At 43.2% G+C, this 12001-nt stretch overlaps 1 protein-coding gene and 2 pseudogenes across 1 annotated transcript; all 3 read left to right on the forward strand.

Annotated features, from left to right (window-relative positions):
• The first annotated feature begins 8728 nt into the window (after positions 1-8728).
• Positions 8729-8950, forward strand: LOC111727775 (ubiquitin-like protein 5). Its single transcript, XM_023517868.1, has one exon. The coding sequence runs from the start codon at positions 8729-8731 to the stop codon at positions 8948-8950; it is 222 nt and encodes a 73-aa protein (XP_023373636.1).
• Positions 8951-9058: 108 nt separating this feature from the next.
• Positions 9059-9718, forward strand: LOC100951071 (annotated as a pseudogene).
• Positions 9719-9843: 125 nt separating this feature from the next.
• Positions 9844-10476, forward strand: LOC100957046 (annotated as a pseudogene).
• Positions 10477-12001: the final 1525 nt, after the last annotated feature.

Genomic DNA, 12001 nt, shown 5'->3' on the forward strand with positions numbered 1-12001 from the left:
AAAAAAAAAAAAAAAAAGAAACCTAAAATCCTTTGGTGCCTTCCTTATAAGGTCAAAGGGAAGAGTGAGAACAGCAGGCACTTGTCCTTCTTAGGAGGTACGGGGTCAGAACGCCTAGCTCAGCCGGGAGTTATCTGGGTTATCTGCAGGAAACACTAGTTTGGGCACAGGGGCAGAAGACACACAACCAAACAAGGCAGGTGTCCCATAGCCCCTGTGAGCTCTCTGTATATTATCATTCCAGTGACAAGAAGGTTCTGTCCAAGAAAAGCAAATAGCTGGAGAGTAACTCTGTACAAAATCTGCCCCTACCTACCGGAAGGTGAACACAATCCCCTAGATCCATGTGAGGAGGACAAGGGTAGGAGGAAGACACTGGCCTGGGGTCAGTAACCTTCACAGCTCCCACGAGGCTGTGCAGTCTGGGTCCTGTCTGGCCTCACCCTTTGCAGAGGCCTGAGGGTGCCTGAGTGACCAGCACCTCAGAGTCTCTGCCCAGGCAGTGCCCCCAGTGGGCATGCCCTAAACCTCCTCAGCTTTATGTCCAGCTGTCAACAGCACCTCCTCAGAATACCAAAGTAGACATTTTGAATATTATGTTGTGTGGACTCGTAACAAATGCTGACTTTTTTATTTTGTAGGCAGCCAACTCAGGTGGCTTCTGGGAATCAGCTGTCCTCACCTCCTTTAGGGGGTAATTCTGATCTCTGTTCAGTTTTGGGGGGGGTTTTGTTGTTGTTGTTTGTTTGTTTTTGAGACAGAGCCTTAAGCTGTTGCCCTGGGTGGAGTGCTGTGGCATCACAGCTCACAGCAACCTCCAAATCCTGGACTTAAGCAATTCTCTTGCCTCAGCCTCCCGAGTAGCTGGGACTACAGGCGCCCACCACAATGCCTGTCTATTTTTTGGTTGTAGTTGTCCTTGTGGTTTGGCAGGTCCAGGTTGGATTTGAACCCACTATCTCTGTGTATGTGGCTGGTGCCTTAGCCTCTTGAGCTACAAGCACCAAATCAATCTCTGTTCAGTTTCAAAGCCTTTGCTCTGCCCTAGGTTTGCACAGCTCGGGGGTCATCCCTGGTTCTTCATGGAGCCCTACATAGAAATAGGAGACCCTCTGCAGTGGATGCTTTTCCTGGCTTCACTCAGTCAGAGGCAGGGTTTCTCTCAGAGCCATGGCTGCTCATACCAGCTCAGCCAAGAAGCTCCACCACTCAGGCAAAGCAGAGACAGAGAACAAGAAAATAGATCCTGCACACTCGTGGGAGCCAGGGGCCCTGTCCTGCTTCCTCTGGCCAGACAGATGTGGTTTCTGTCCTAATCTTGGCCTCCCCTGTGGCCACTGCACACTTCTGCAACGGTAGCCAACCCTTGGGTTCAAACTAGAAGAAAAAAGAAAAAACCTGGAGAACTAACTCACCTCATGGGTCCCATCTCCAAGTTTTGAGTCTTCTAGGTCGTCTACTTCCCTTACTTCTCCAAGTCCTCAGGCAATTGTCCTTTTATTTTACCCAGAAGTTTTAGTTGCAGTTCAGCAGGAGAGCAAGGCTGGGGCAGGCCTCACCAGCTTGGTCAGGCCAGGAGGCCCAGTGAGTAGTTATCTGGTCAGTCTCATTAGTGACTTGAGGTGGCCAGGTGGCTGGGTGGAAGAAGAGGGAAGGAGCTATTCTCAGCTGAAGACAAAGCTGGGCACCTGCTGGGGCTAGACTGGGCTCTGAAAGCCATAGAGAGTTGAGAGAGACAAACCTCAGAGGAGTCTGAGGAGTCTCCCCACTCCCTCCCCAGCCTGCTTTCTCCCTGAGCTCCCCTCACTGCATGGGCCCAGCTTGAGGGAGTGGGCCCTGCCCTGAGCTCCCCTCACTGCATGGGCCCAGCTTAAGGGAGTGGGCCCTGCCCTGAGCTCCCCTCACTGCATGGGCCCAGCTTTCAGGGAGTGGGCCCTGCCCTGAGCTCCCCTTACTGTGTGGGCTCAGCTTACAGGGAGTGGGCCCTGCCCTGAGCTCCCCTTACTGTGTGGGCTCAGCTTACAGGGAGTGGGCCCTGCTGCCTGACAGTAGCTTCCTTTGTTCCTCCATGGGCTTGGTCTACTGGTCAGTCACCACCAGGGATCATGAAAATCCACTTTTGCCTTGTACTGGCCTTAAAACCAATTCCCCAACAAAACCAAAGAACAGGTCTCAGGCTGATGGTGACCACTGTTATCCTAAAGAACAACGCATACAGGGCCCTGCTGTACAGGCCCTTGTGGGGCTAGCGGAGCCACTGTGCCACCATCTGGAGTTGTTTATTCATGTACAAAACATTTTGTCATAGACAAAATTAGGAAACTGTACACTCCAAGGACCATGGTGTCAGTCAAGGACCAAGTGGGGAAAATACACTTAGTAATGTATTTAGTAAAGTAGTGACTAAGTATAAATTTAGTCTAAAATGAAGAATACTTTGAAGATACAACCACTTTAAGATAGGGAGACATTGTCTAACCTTACAACCTATGGGGAGGAATCTATTTAATATATACCGTGATGAACAGTAGCATTGCTGATGTGTACTTTTTCTGTGAGAATAAAAAGTAACAAGGAGAAAAAGGAGAGCAGAACAGCTTTTTCAGGAGTTAACCTCACTGTTCTCCAGAATAGCTGATTTTCTGTAAATCAAAGTAAAACTGTTCATCTCTCATCTGCTCCTTGCTTCTCCATTTATTGGCTGGGTGACAAGACACACTCCTTGGTCCAACAACAAGGCCACACGAGTAAAATCTCTTTCATGTCACTTGCATCAAGTAAAGATAGGAAACTCTCTTCCTTCCACTGACCACCCTCCAGGCAGGGTGTGGTCCCTCCTATCAACTTTCTGCCCTGTCCACAAAGCCTGGTCTCCACCCTCACATTTCTACCCACCTCTACAGGGACTCTCCTTTCTGATCTCCCCCCACCCTCTCCCTAAGACTAATTACTGTCTGTGCACTCTACTCACACATCCCTGGACACTCTGCCCTCCTCCATGCCCCCAGACGTGGTGTGATCGCCAAGCTCACCTCCCTGCTCACATCCCACTCACACTTCCCTGGACACTCTGCCCTCCTCCCTGCTCAAGCAGGTGGTGGTATTCTCTTTTCAAACCTAGCCACAGGGTCTAGCCTCTTCACTCTCCTCTCAGCTCAGGCTCCTCTAGAACATCACCTCCCTTCCCTGGGTATCCCACCTAGGTGAGGGGTGCCCTCAAAGAACCCAGGTAAAGCTGCTGAGGACCTTGCTTCCCTGAGGTCCCTTCCAGCCCAGGCCATTTCAGCCTTGAGCTGACCACTCTTTCTCATCCTGGATTGTTGACACTGCCATTGCATCACGTGCTACTTTACTATCTGCTTTGTTTAAGGAAAACTCTTAGAAAGAAAGATAAGCTTTCTTTCTAGAAAGAAAAGGTAGAAAGTAGAAGCCAACAAGTTAAGAGTCAAGGATATTAATTTCTCCTGGAAACAAGACTGAGAAGTAATTCCCCAGCACTGTTACCCTGCTTCTGGGGGATACACAATGTGTCACTTCATGCATGCAGCTTGTTCTCCCCCACTGCTCCCCTTACCTGCTTAGGGTACATTCTCTTTTAATAATTTCTATTCTAATACTTGGCATATTTATAGGAAACTGCAGCTGAAATAATAAGCAAACAAATTAATTTCAGTTAGGTGGGGTAGGGGCGTTTCTCTCTGATTCTGAGCCAAGTAAAAAGGGAGACTTGTTTTCCTAACTCAGAAAAACTATTTTTTTTCCCCCAAGACAAAGTCTCACTCTCTTACCTGGGCTAGAATACAGTGGTGTCAGCCTAGCTCACAGCAACCTCAAGCTCCTGGGCTGAAGCAATCCTCCTGCCTCAGCCTCCTGAGCAACTGGGATTACAGAAAAATTGTTAAATGGAAGGTTTTATGTATTTTAGACAATCTAAAAAAGTGTTATTAGGAAAATGAGGGGGAGTTTTGTTTTTAACAAACAAATAATAATTGAGCAAATAACATTTGAATCTACTGAACAACTGCTGAGGGGAGGTGCTCTCCAGGGAACAAGACGGAAGTTTACAGAAACAGCTTTGGGTCTGTCCCCAAGTTCTGCCCAGTGGAGAAACATCTCAACCTCATTTTGATGCATCTCAACCTCATTTTGATGAGACTGCCATGCCCTATATTGTCAAGGGATTTTTAAGGAATAATTTTGTATTAATTTTGAAATAATATTGATTAACACCCAACTAGATTTCCTCCTACATAAACTATTTTATTTAATTAAATAGCTCATAAGCCTATATGAGAATATGACTTCAAAATTTTGAGATACCCCCCAAAAGACAAAGATAGCAAAATGATCTTCATTTGTAAACATATAAATAAGAGAACTATTGACTTTACATTTTTTGTGTGTGAAAGGAAATTTTCTTTTGAACTGTATCTTCTTTTTTTTTTGAGACAGAGTCTCATTACGTCACCCTGGGTAGAGTGCCATGGTGTCACAGCTCATAGCAACCTCTAACTCTTGGGCTTAAGCAATTCTCTTGCCTCAGCCTCCTGAGTAGCTGGGACTATAGGCACCCGCCACAACACCTGGCTATTTTTTGGTTGTAGTTGTCATTTTTGTTTGGGAGGCCCAGGCTGGATTTGAACCCACCAACTCTGGTGTATGTGGCTGGCACCTTAGCTACTGAGCTACAGGCACTGACCCGGACTGTATCTTCTTAAGAAAAAAAATAAAACAGTATAAATTAGGGGAAAGAGACCAATCTGAGAAAGACGTTGAACTTTGCGCTATATAAAAATATAAAGTTGTTTGCATTCCCTGCCAGAAACAGAACTTAACAGTAGACACATTCTTCCCCACCTGGCCCCATTGCTAAGTGGCTGTGAACTCCCTCCTCTGGTCACAGTGACGAGCACAAGATGAGGGGTAGCCCACCACAGCAATAGGCACAACTCCCAGACTTCTGATGAAGCTCTCAGAACTTAGAACCCCTTGCATGGGAATGGCGTCAAGCAGCAGTCTCCAACCTCAACCTTTTTGACATGAAGGAGTGTTTCATGGAGGACAATTTTTCCACAGATGGGGGTGAGGAAGGGGGGTAATAGTTTGGGGATGACTCAAACCCATTACATCTCTACATCAGATCATCAAGTGTTCGATTCCCATAAGGAGCTCACAACCCATGTCCCTCACAGGTGCAGTTTATAGTAGGGTTCGAGCTCCTGTGAGAATCTAATGCTGCCTCTGATCTGACAGCAGGTGAGCTCAGGTGGGGATGTGAGTGATGGGAAGCAGCTAAATATAGCAGCAGTAAACATAGATGAAACCTCTTGCTCACGCCCTGCTATGGGGCCCAGTTCCTAATAGGCCACAGACCATATGGCTCCCCAGCCGGGGAGTTAGAGACATCAGGAATAAAGAACAGAGTGTGAAGCCATCTCATTTCAGGAAGGGACAGTCTTCTAGACCAAACTAAGCCCCGCCATATTCCAGGCAGCAAGACACAGCTGGGGCTGAAGTTTGCATTAGAGCAAAAGCCTGTTCCTCGTGGGCCAATACCTCCAAAGAGCCTGTTTATACTAGGACCTCCTATAAGTGAATTTTTCAAGAAGTTTCACAGGAAAGAAAAATGGGAGAGAGGGAGGTGAGAGAAAATGGGAGAGAAATGTGAAGCCTAAAGAACAAAGTTGAAAATCACAAATACAGGGAGCCTATTACAAATCTAAATTCAATTTTTTTTAACTGCATTGTGTGCAATGAATTGCTTGAAGGACCAGAACTCCTTGTAGAACAACTTGAATAGTGCAAAAGCATAAGGAACAACCAGCAAGGACAGATGTCAGCAGTGGGCACGGGCCTGCATCGGCCCATACAGACTCTGCTACAGATCACAGAAAGGCCACATTCTAAATCCAGTGCCCTTGGAAAGACTTGGCACATCTCCACCCTACGATCAGCCCTCCAGGCTTAGGTGCTGCCCCTGCCTGAGCACACTGGGCTCACCACCTGGCAAAACCCTGACCCATACTCTGTCCAATCAGAGGAGTGGAGCCTCAAAGGGCAGACATGATGATCCAAATGACCAGAGTCAACCACCGGACAGCAGATCAGTCAGGGTGAGAAAGGAGCATATTTATGTCTGTCAAACTGCAGTAAATGATGCCTTATTTAGGCATGATGGTGAATTGGTCTACCCATAGACCAGTTGGAGAAATGATGGAGAATTGGTCTACCCATAAAGAGACTAACTTGTTCCAAAGAAAGGGGTGCCTACAGTCAGCTGAAAATGACCCAAGGAGGAGCTAGACATGGCTCAAACCAACTTCATAACTACCTGATGGTTTGGTGAGAAGGAATGTCCCCCAAATGTGTGCTGGGATGTGTTGTTACTTTCCCAAGTCTTGCCCTTCAGGACACCTAAGCCTCAGAAATATCTGACAAAAAGGACATGTGTGCAAGATGCTGATGTGCCCAGGCCTCAAGGAGGTACCTGTTGCCATATCCGAAGACCAGGAGAGAGCTTTCCAGGCCACTCTGACCTCTGAAAGGACAGGAACTGGATCATCTGGAACAGTGATTTCTTAGGTCCAGCCAGGGCAGACAGCAAAAGAAGTAACTCACACGCCTCTCTAAGCCCTTTATCTCTGTGCTACTGGAGCCACACCAGAGGCTACAGTGGCCATATCACAGGCTACAGTGACCCTGGGCAGAACTCTCTGGCCTGTAGCTATAACTTGAGGACAGCAATGCTGTTTCTGCTCCTTCCCAAATAGTGAACCAAACTGACTTTTACTGTGTGAGATATTGAACCTCATTATTGAATTTGTAAACACACAAAGAGAAATGATTGAGATTTAACCTTGAAATATACATTTTTTTATCACATAGGAAAAAAAAAGAGATGGTGAAAAATACATGGATTTAAATTCTGGTACTTACTAGCTATGACACCAGAGTCTCTCTCAGCCTCAGTTTCCCTGACTGCCTTGAGACAGTTAGGGAGTCATACAAGTAAATGGAAGTTACCCTTGTGTCATTATGTGTCATATAAAAACAGTGTATGAAGATGATGCTATTATTACCACTTCTAGTAAAATCTATAACATATAACATCAGCTATACTTTATAGAATAATGGCTTCAATTCTCATAAAATTTTATAAAGTTTATAATAGTTATTATAAACTATTCAACAAATATGGGAAAAGCACACAGAGAGAAAATAGTTTTGCCATACAATGTGTTATGGACTAAAATCCATATTTATAGCGCCAACCTCTAATGTGACTGTTACGTGGAAACAGGGCCTTTAAAGAAGTAATTAAGATTAAATGAGTTCCGTGATCCCAACAGAATAGTAAGAAGAGACCCCAGTGAGCTTATGTTTTTGATGTCTTTATACCATGTGAGGACACAGTGGGAAGGCAGCCGTCTGCAAGCCAGAAAGAGAGTCCTCACAGGAACTGATTCAGACAGAACATTGATCTTGGACTTCCAGCCTCTAGAACTGTAAGAAACAAATGTCTGTTGTCTAAGCTACACATTTGTAGTAGCTATAATAAACCTGTGTTTATTACAGCAAACTTAGCTAATACACAATGATAGTTACCATGATAACTGTCATTGCATATGTGCATACGTGCAGAAGGAATTACAGAGAGATACAATATTACAAAAGAGAAAATACTGCATAAACACAGCCAAAAGCTGGAAAGTACATAAATCAGTGGTTCTCAACCTTCCTAATGCCAGGGCCCTTTAATACAGTTATTGTGGGTCACAACCCACAGGTTGAGAACTGCTGATGTAGATGATTAGATAGAGTGAATTTTATTAGGATGGAGTCATCTTAGACATACTAACTTTAACTTTTAATTTTTTAATTGAATTTACTTGAAATGTATTTTTAAAGCTGAGATGAAACAGTCAAATATTAAGCCTCAGATCAATGTTCATTCATCAGAAGAGAGCATTTAGACTTCTAAAAGATTTTTTTCAAATACACAAAACATTGAGTTAGGAGCCATAAGAATATTAACACTTATTTCACCTACCTCCACCTCCCACCTACTTGGACATGTTTGAAAATTTTCTATATTGTCCTGTCTTATGATGTTTTTATTTGATTCAATAGCCAAAATACCCATAAACAGAATTATATTTCTATGTACTCAGCAGACTTTTCATGTTCTTTTGTGCTTTTCTGTATTCTCCTAATTACTTCTTTCAAGGCCCCATTTTTATTCATCTTTTGTTGGTTGGGTTTCACTATCATATTTTGTCAGAAAAGGTTCACAGATAATTTCTTCTCTGATATTTTCTCCTTGAGCATGTCTCTCTATGGCCTTAGTATTTGATAGAAAAATTAGCTGTGTATAACATTTGTGAGTAATGCTTCCCTTCCTGCTGGACACTGCTCCACTGATCACTGACTTCCGGCCCTGAGGATATCTCAGTTCATACCTTCATTCACCTTTAGGCCCATTGATTGTCCTCCAAGTGTTTTATGTTTTAAGAAAGTTCTCACTGGATGTATATTTTTTGAAATTTTAAAGAATGTCCACTATGGTATTTCTCTGTAGAGATTGGACGTGCCTTCCGTGGTTTTCAACTGCATGGAGATTATAAAAGAATCTCTCATGGTTTTTAAAATCTCATCCACCAGAGCGCTTGAGGCTGGAGGTTGTGGAGGTTCTGCAGGTTAGAAGTTTGAGTTTGGAGCTCCAGCCGAGATGATCGAGGCTGTTTGCAGCGACCATCTGGGGAACAAGGTCCGTGTTAAATGCAACACCAATGAGACCACTGGGGACCTTAAGAAGCTGATTGCAGCCCAAACTGCCATGCTTTGGAACAAGATTGTCCTTAAGAAGTGGTACATGATTTTTAAGGACCACGTGTCTCTAAGGGACTATGGAATCCATGATGGGATGAACTTGGAGCTTTATTACCGATAGAGCAGACTTCCTTTCCCCTGCTCTACTGTTCTTTCCCCCCACACTGGTATGGATGCTTGTTTTTAAAAACTCACATTAGAAAGGAGTCACCAACGGCCAGGAGGGAATATGCCCAAGTTTTATTGTGACTACTGAGATAGATATCTCACCCATGACTCTCCATCTATGAGAAAGACACTACAGTGGGAGGAAGCACAAAGAGAGTGTGAGGGACGACTATCAGAAATGGATGGAAGGGGGGGCCCAGAGCCTGACTGACAAAACAACAGCTGCCTTTCAACAAGGAAAAATACCTCCTACTCCATTCTCTGCTCCTCCTCCTGCAGAGCCATGATTCCACCTCCCCCTACTCTTCCGGGTATGATGCCAGCACCCCATATGTGGGGCCCTCCCATGATGCCAATGATGGGTCCTCCTCTTCCTAGTATGATGCCAGCACCTCATATGTGGGGCCCTCCCATGATGCCGATGATGGGTCCTCCTCTTCCTGGTATGATGCCAGCACCCCATATGTGGGGCCCTCCCATGATGCTGATGATGGGTCCTCCTCTTCCTGGTATGACGCCAGCACCCCATATGTGGGGCCCTCCCATGATGTTGATGATGGGCCCTCCTCCTCTGGGGATGATGTCAGTAGGACCTGCTCCTGGAATGAGGCCATCCATGAGAGGTCACATGCCAGTGATGCCTGGGTCCCCAATGATGAGACCTCCTGCTGGTCCCATATTGGTGCCCACTGGTCCTGGAATGACTTGACCAGACAGATAAGGGTATAGGGGAGTTTTCTTTACGTCAGTTTCATATTACTTGTTCTGTTTCACCAGGAGATCGTGGTGCTGTGACTCTGGGTATTTTCTTAATAGCATGGTAAAGAAGACTTGTTCCTCCTTCCTATGAAAGAGAGAATAGTCTTGAAGGGAAGAAGTAAATCCCAAAAGGGGGCAGTTTTCATTTGTATTGTGAAATGTGAAAATAAAACTGTTAAGTATTTTAGTTAAAAAATAAAATAAAATCTCACTTTAATGTGGAAGTCACTGGAATTGAGGCTGTGCAAGTAGTGAAACCTGCTGGGTGGGAGCCCACTGGGTGCTGTAGGCTGGCAGGCTGATGGGGTGGTAGATGAGAAGGAAGACCCTGCTTTTGAGGAAGAAGATGAAGAAATTAGATGAGGTGCAGAAGGTGGACAAGGTAAAAGATAGGGACTTTTTTCTGAAGAATTGAGATGTATGATGTATGGCTTTGAAGATGAAAAGAATCCTTATACTAAGTCAGTAGAGCTTCTTGAAGAATATCTACTGTGATAGAGTTCATTACTGAAATGACTCACAAGGCCATGTCTATGGGCAGACAAGGTCAAGTACAAGTTGAAGTTGTACAAGGTCAAGAACAAGTTGAAGATACCATCTTCTTGATTCAAAAGGACCCCATTCAAAAGGAAGTTTGCTAGGGTTAAAGACTTGTTTGCCCTGAATGAAGAACTGAAAAGGGCTAGAAAAGCATTTGATGAAGCAAACTATGGATCTTGACATCTTTTGTAGTTTCTGAAATTCCACTATGTTCTAGGGAAACCACGTGTAAGAATTGCTATATTTTCTACAGTAAGGTCCTGATATCTACCTATGTAAATGAAAGGTAGAGAAACCAAGTTTTCTGCCTTTATTTTCATGGCTGTGATTTTTATAGTGATACTGAATTAATTTCCTGCCTTGATATGACCATACGTAAATTACTATAAGAGTTTTAATGACCACACATAAGTTAAAGCACCTTTCAAACAGTGCAGTTCTTTCTGACTGTTAACCAGGGATGAAATATTAATAGTGTTTGTGTGTTAGGCATATCTGTGCCAGTGTGAGCTATGCTGTAGCTGTTAAACATGTGAAATCGAATTGGCATCTTTGAAAGCTGAAGTATGTTTTTTTATGACAGTAATCTGAGATTATTGTAGTGAACATTTTTTATGTTACATTTAAAGGGATGATATAGGAAAAGACCTTTTTTTGGTATAGATGTTTATCTATTTTAAAAGCTGATTTTTTTTTTTGCAGTTTTTGGCCAGGGCTGGGTGTGAACCTGTCACCTCTGGTATATGGGGCCAATGCCTACTTGTTTGAGCCACAGGTACCACCCATGGTTGATTTCTTTTAATATTCTTTTCTTCTGATAAGAATAATTTTATTTTCTTGGAGAAACAAAGTTTCATATGAATCTTTGGAAAGAACATTGGAACATTGGAAAGCTTTTTTGATGTAAGACTTTTAGGGGATTATAATATACTATTTGTTAAGATTTGGGAGAAGCTTCTAAAAAAAAATGTTTTCAGTAACAAGAATGGCATTGCCTAAAAGTGGAATGGCATTAATGGCAAGATAAGCATTTAGGTAATGTTTTATTTGCATATTTGAAAGTACTTATTCATTGTGGAAACACACACTTGATGAAAACCATGTGTGTCTGTGGAGGCTGCTTTTTTTTTTTTTTTTAATTTTCTTATACAATGTTTATTTTTACCTTGTTATGTTTTTATGTTGCATTCAGCATAAATCAAAATGAAACAAAAATCTGTTTAACTGGCTCAGAAAAGGGCCATGTGAAAAGAAAAATATTGGGTAAAATTTTACCAATACAGAATTAGGATTTAGAGAGATGGATTTGAGTTACAATCCCAGGGAAACTCTTTTGTAATTCAGAATATAGGGGTTTTGTATTTATGTATTTTATCAAATGATTATTGCATTTAGGTTGAAATAAGGATTAAAAATAGACCACTGAATGTTCAAAAAAGAAAAATATAAAGAATGTCCACTTATTACTTTGCTGTCCAACAACACTTTTACTGGGTTTGCTATGTCAGGGTATGGCTTTAATTGCTCAAGTGATTGTTCAATTGTCTGTTCTTGTTGAATACTGCTGAAGAGCATGTGGTCAGCCTGACTATTTTCTCTTTGTATATGAATTGCATCTTCTTCCTCAAAACCTAAATAAATTTTCTTTTCTCTTAAAGTTTAACAATTTAACCAAAATTTGTCTACTTAGTAATATTTCCACTTA

Source organism: Otolemur garnettii, unplaced genomic scaffold (assembly GCF_000181295.1).
Source record: "Otolemur garnettii isolate 467f Iridium unplaced genomic scaffold, OtoGar3 scaffold00123, whole genome shotgun sequence".
In the NCBI taxonomy this organism is placed as follows: domain Eukaryota; kingdom Metazoa; phylum Chordata; class Mammalia; order Primates; family Galagidae; genus Otolemur; species Otolemur garnettii.

Coding starts and splice junctions, on each gene's coding strand:
- LOC111727775 (XM_023517868.1), top strand. CDS start 8,729: ATGATCGAGGCTGTTTGCAGCGACCATCTGGGGAACAAGGTCCGTGTT.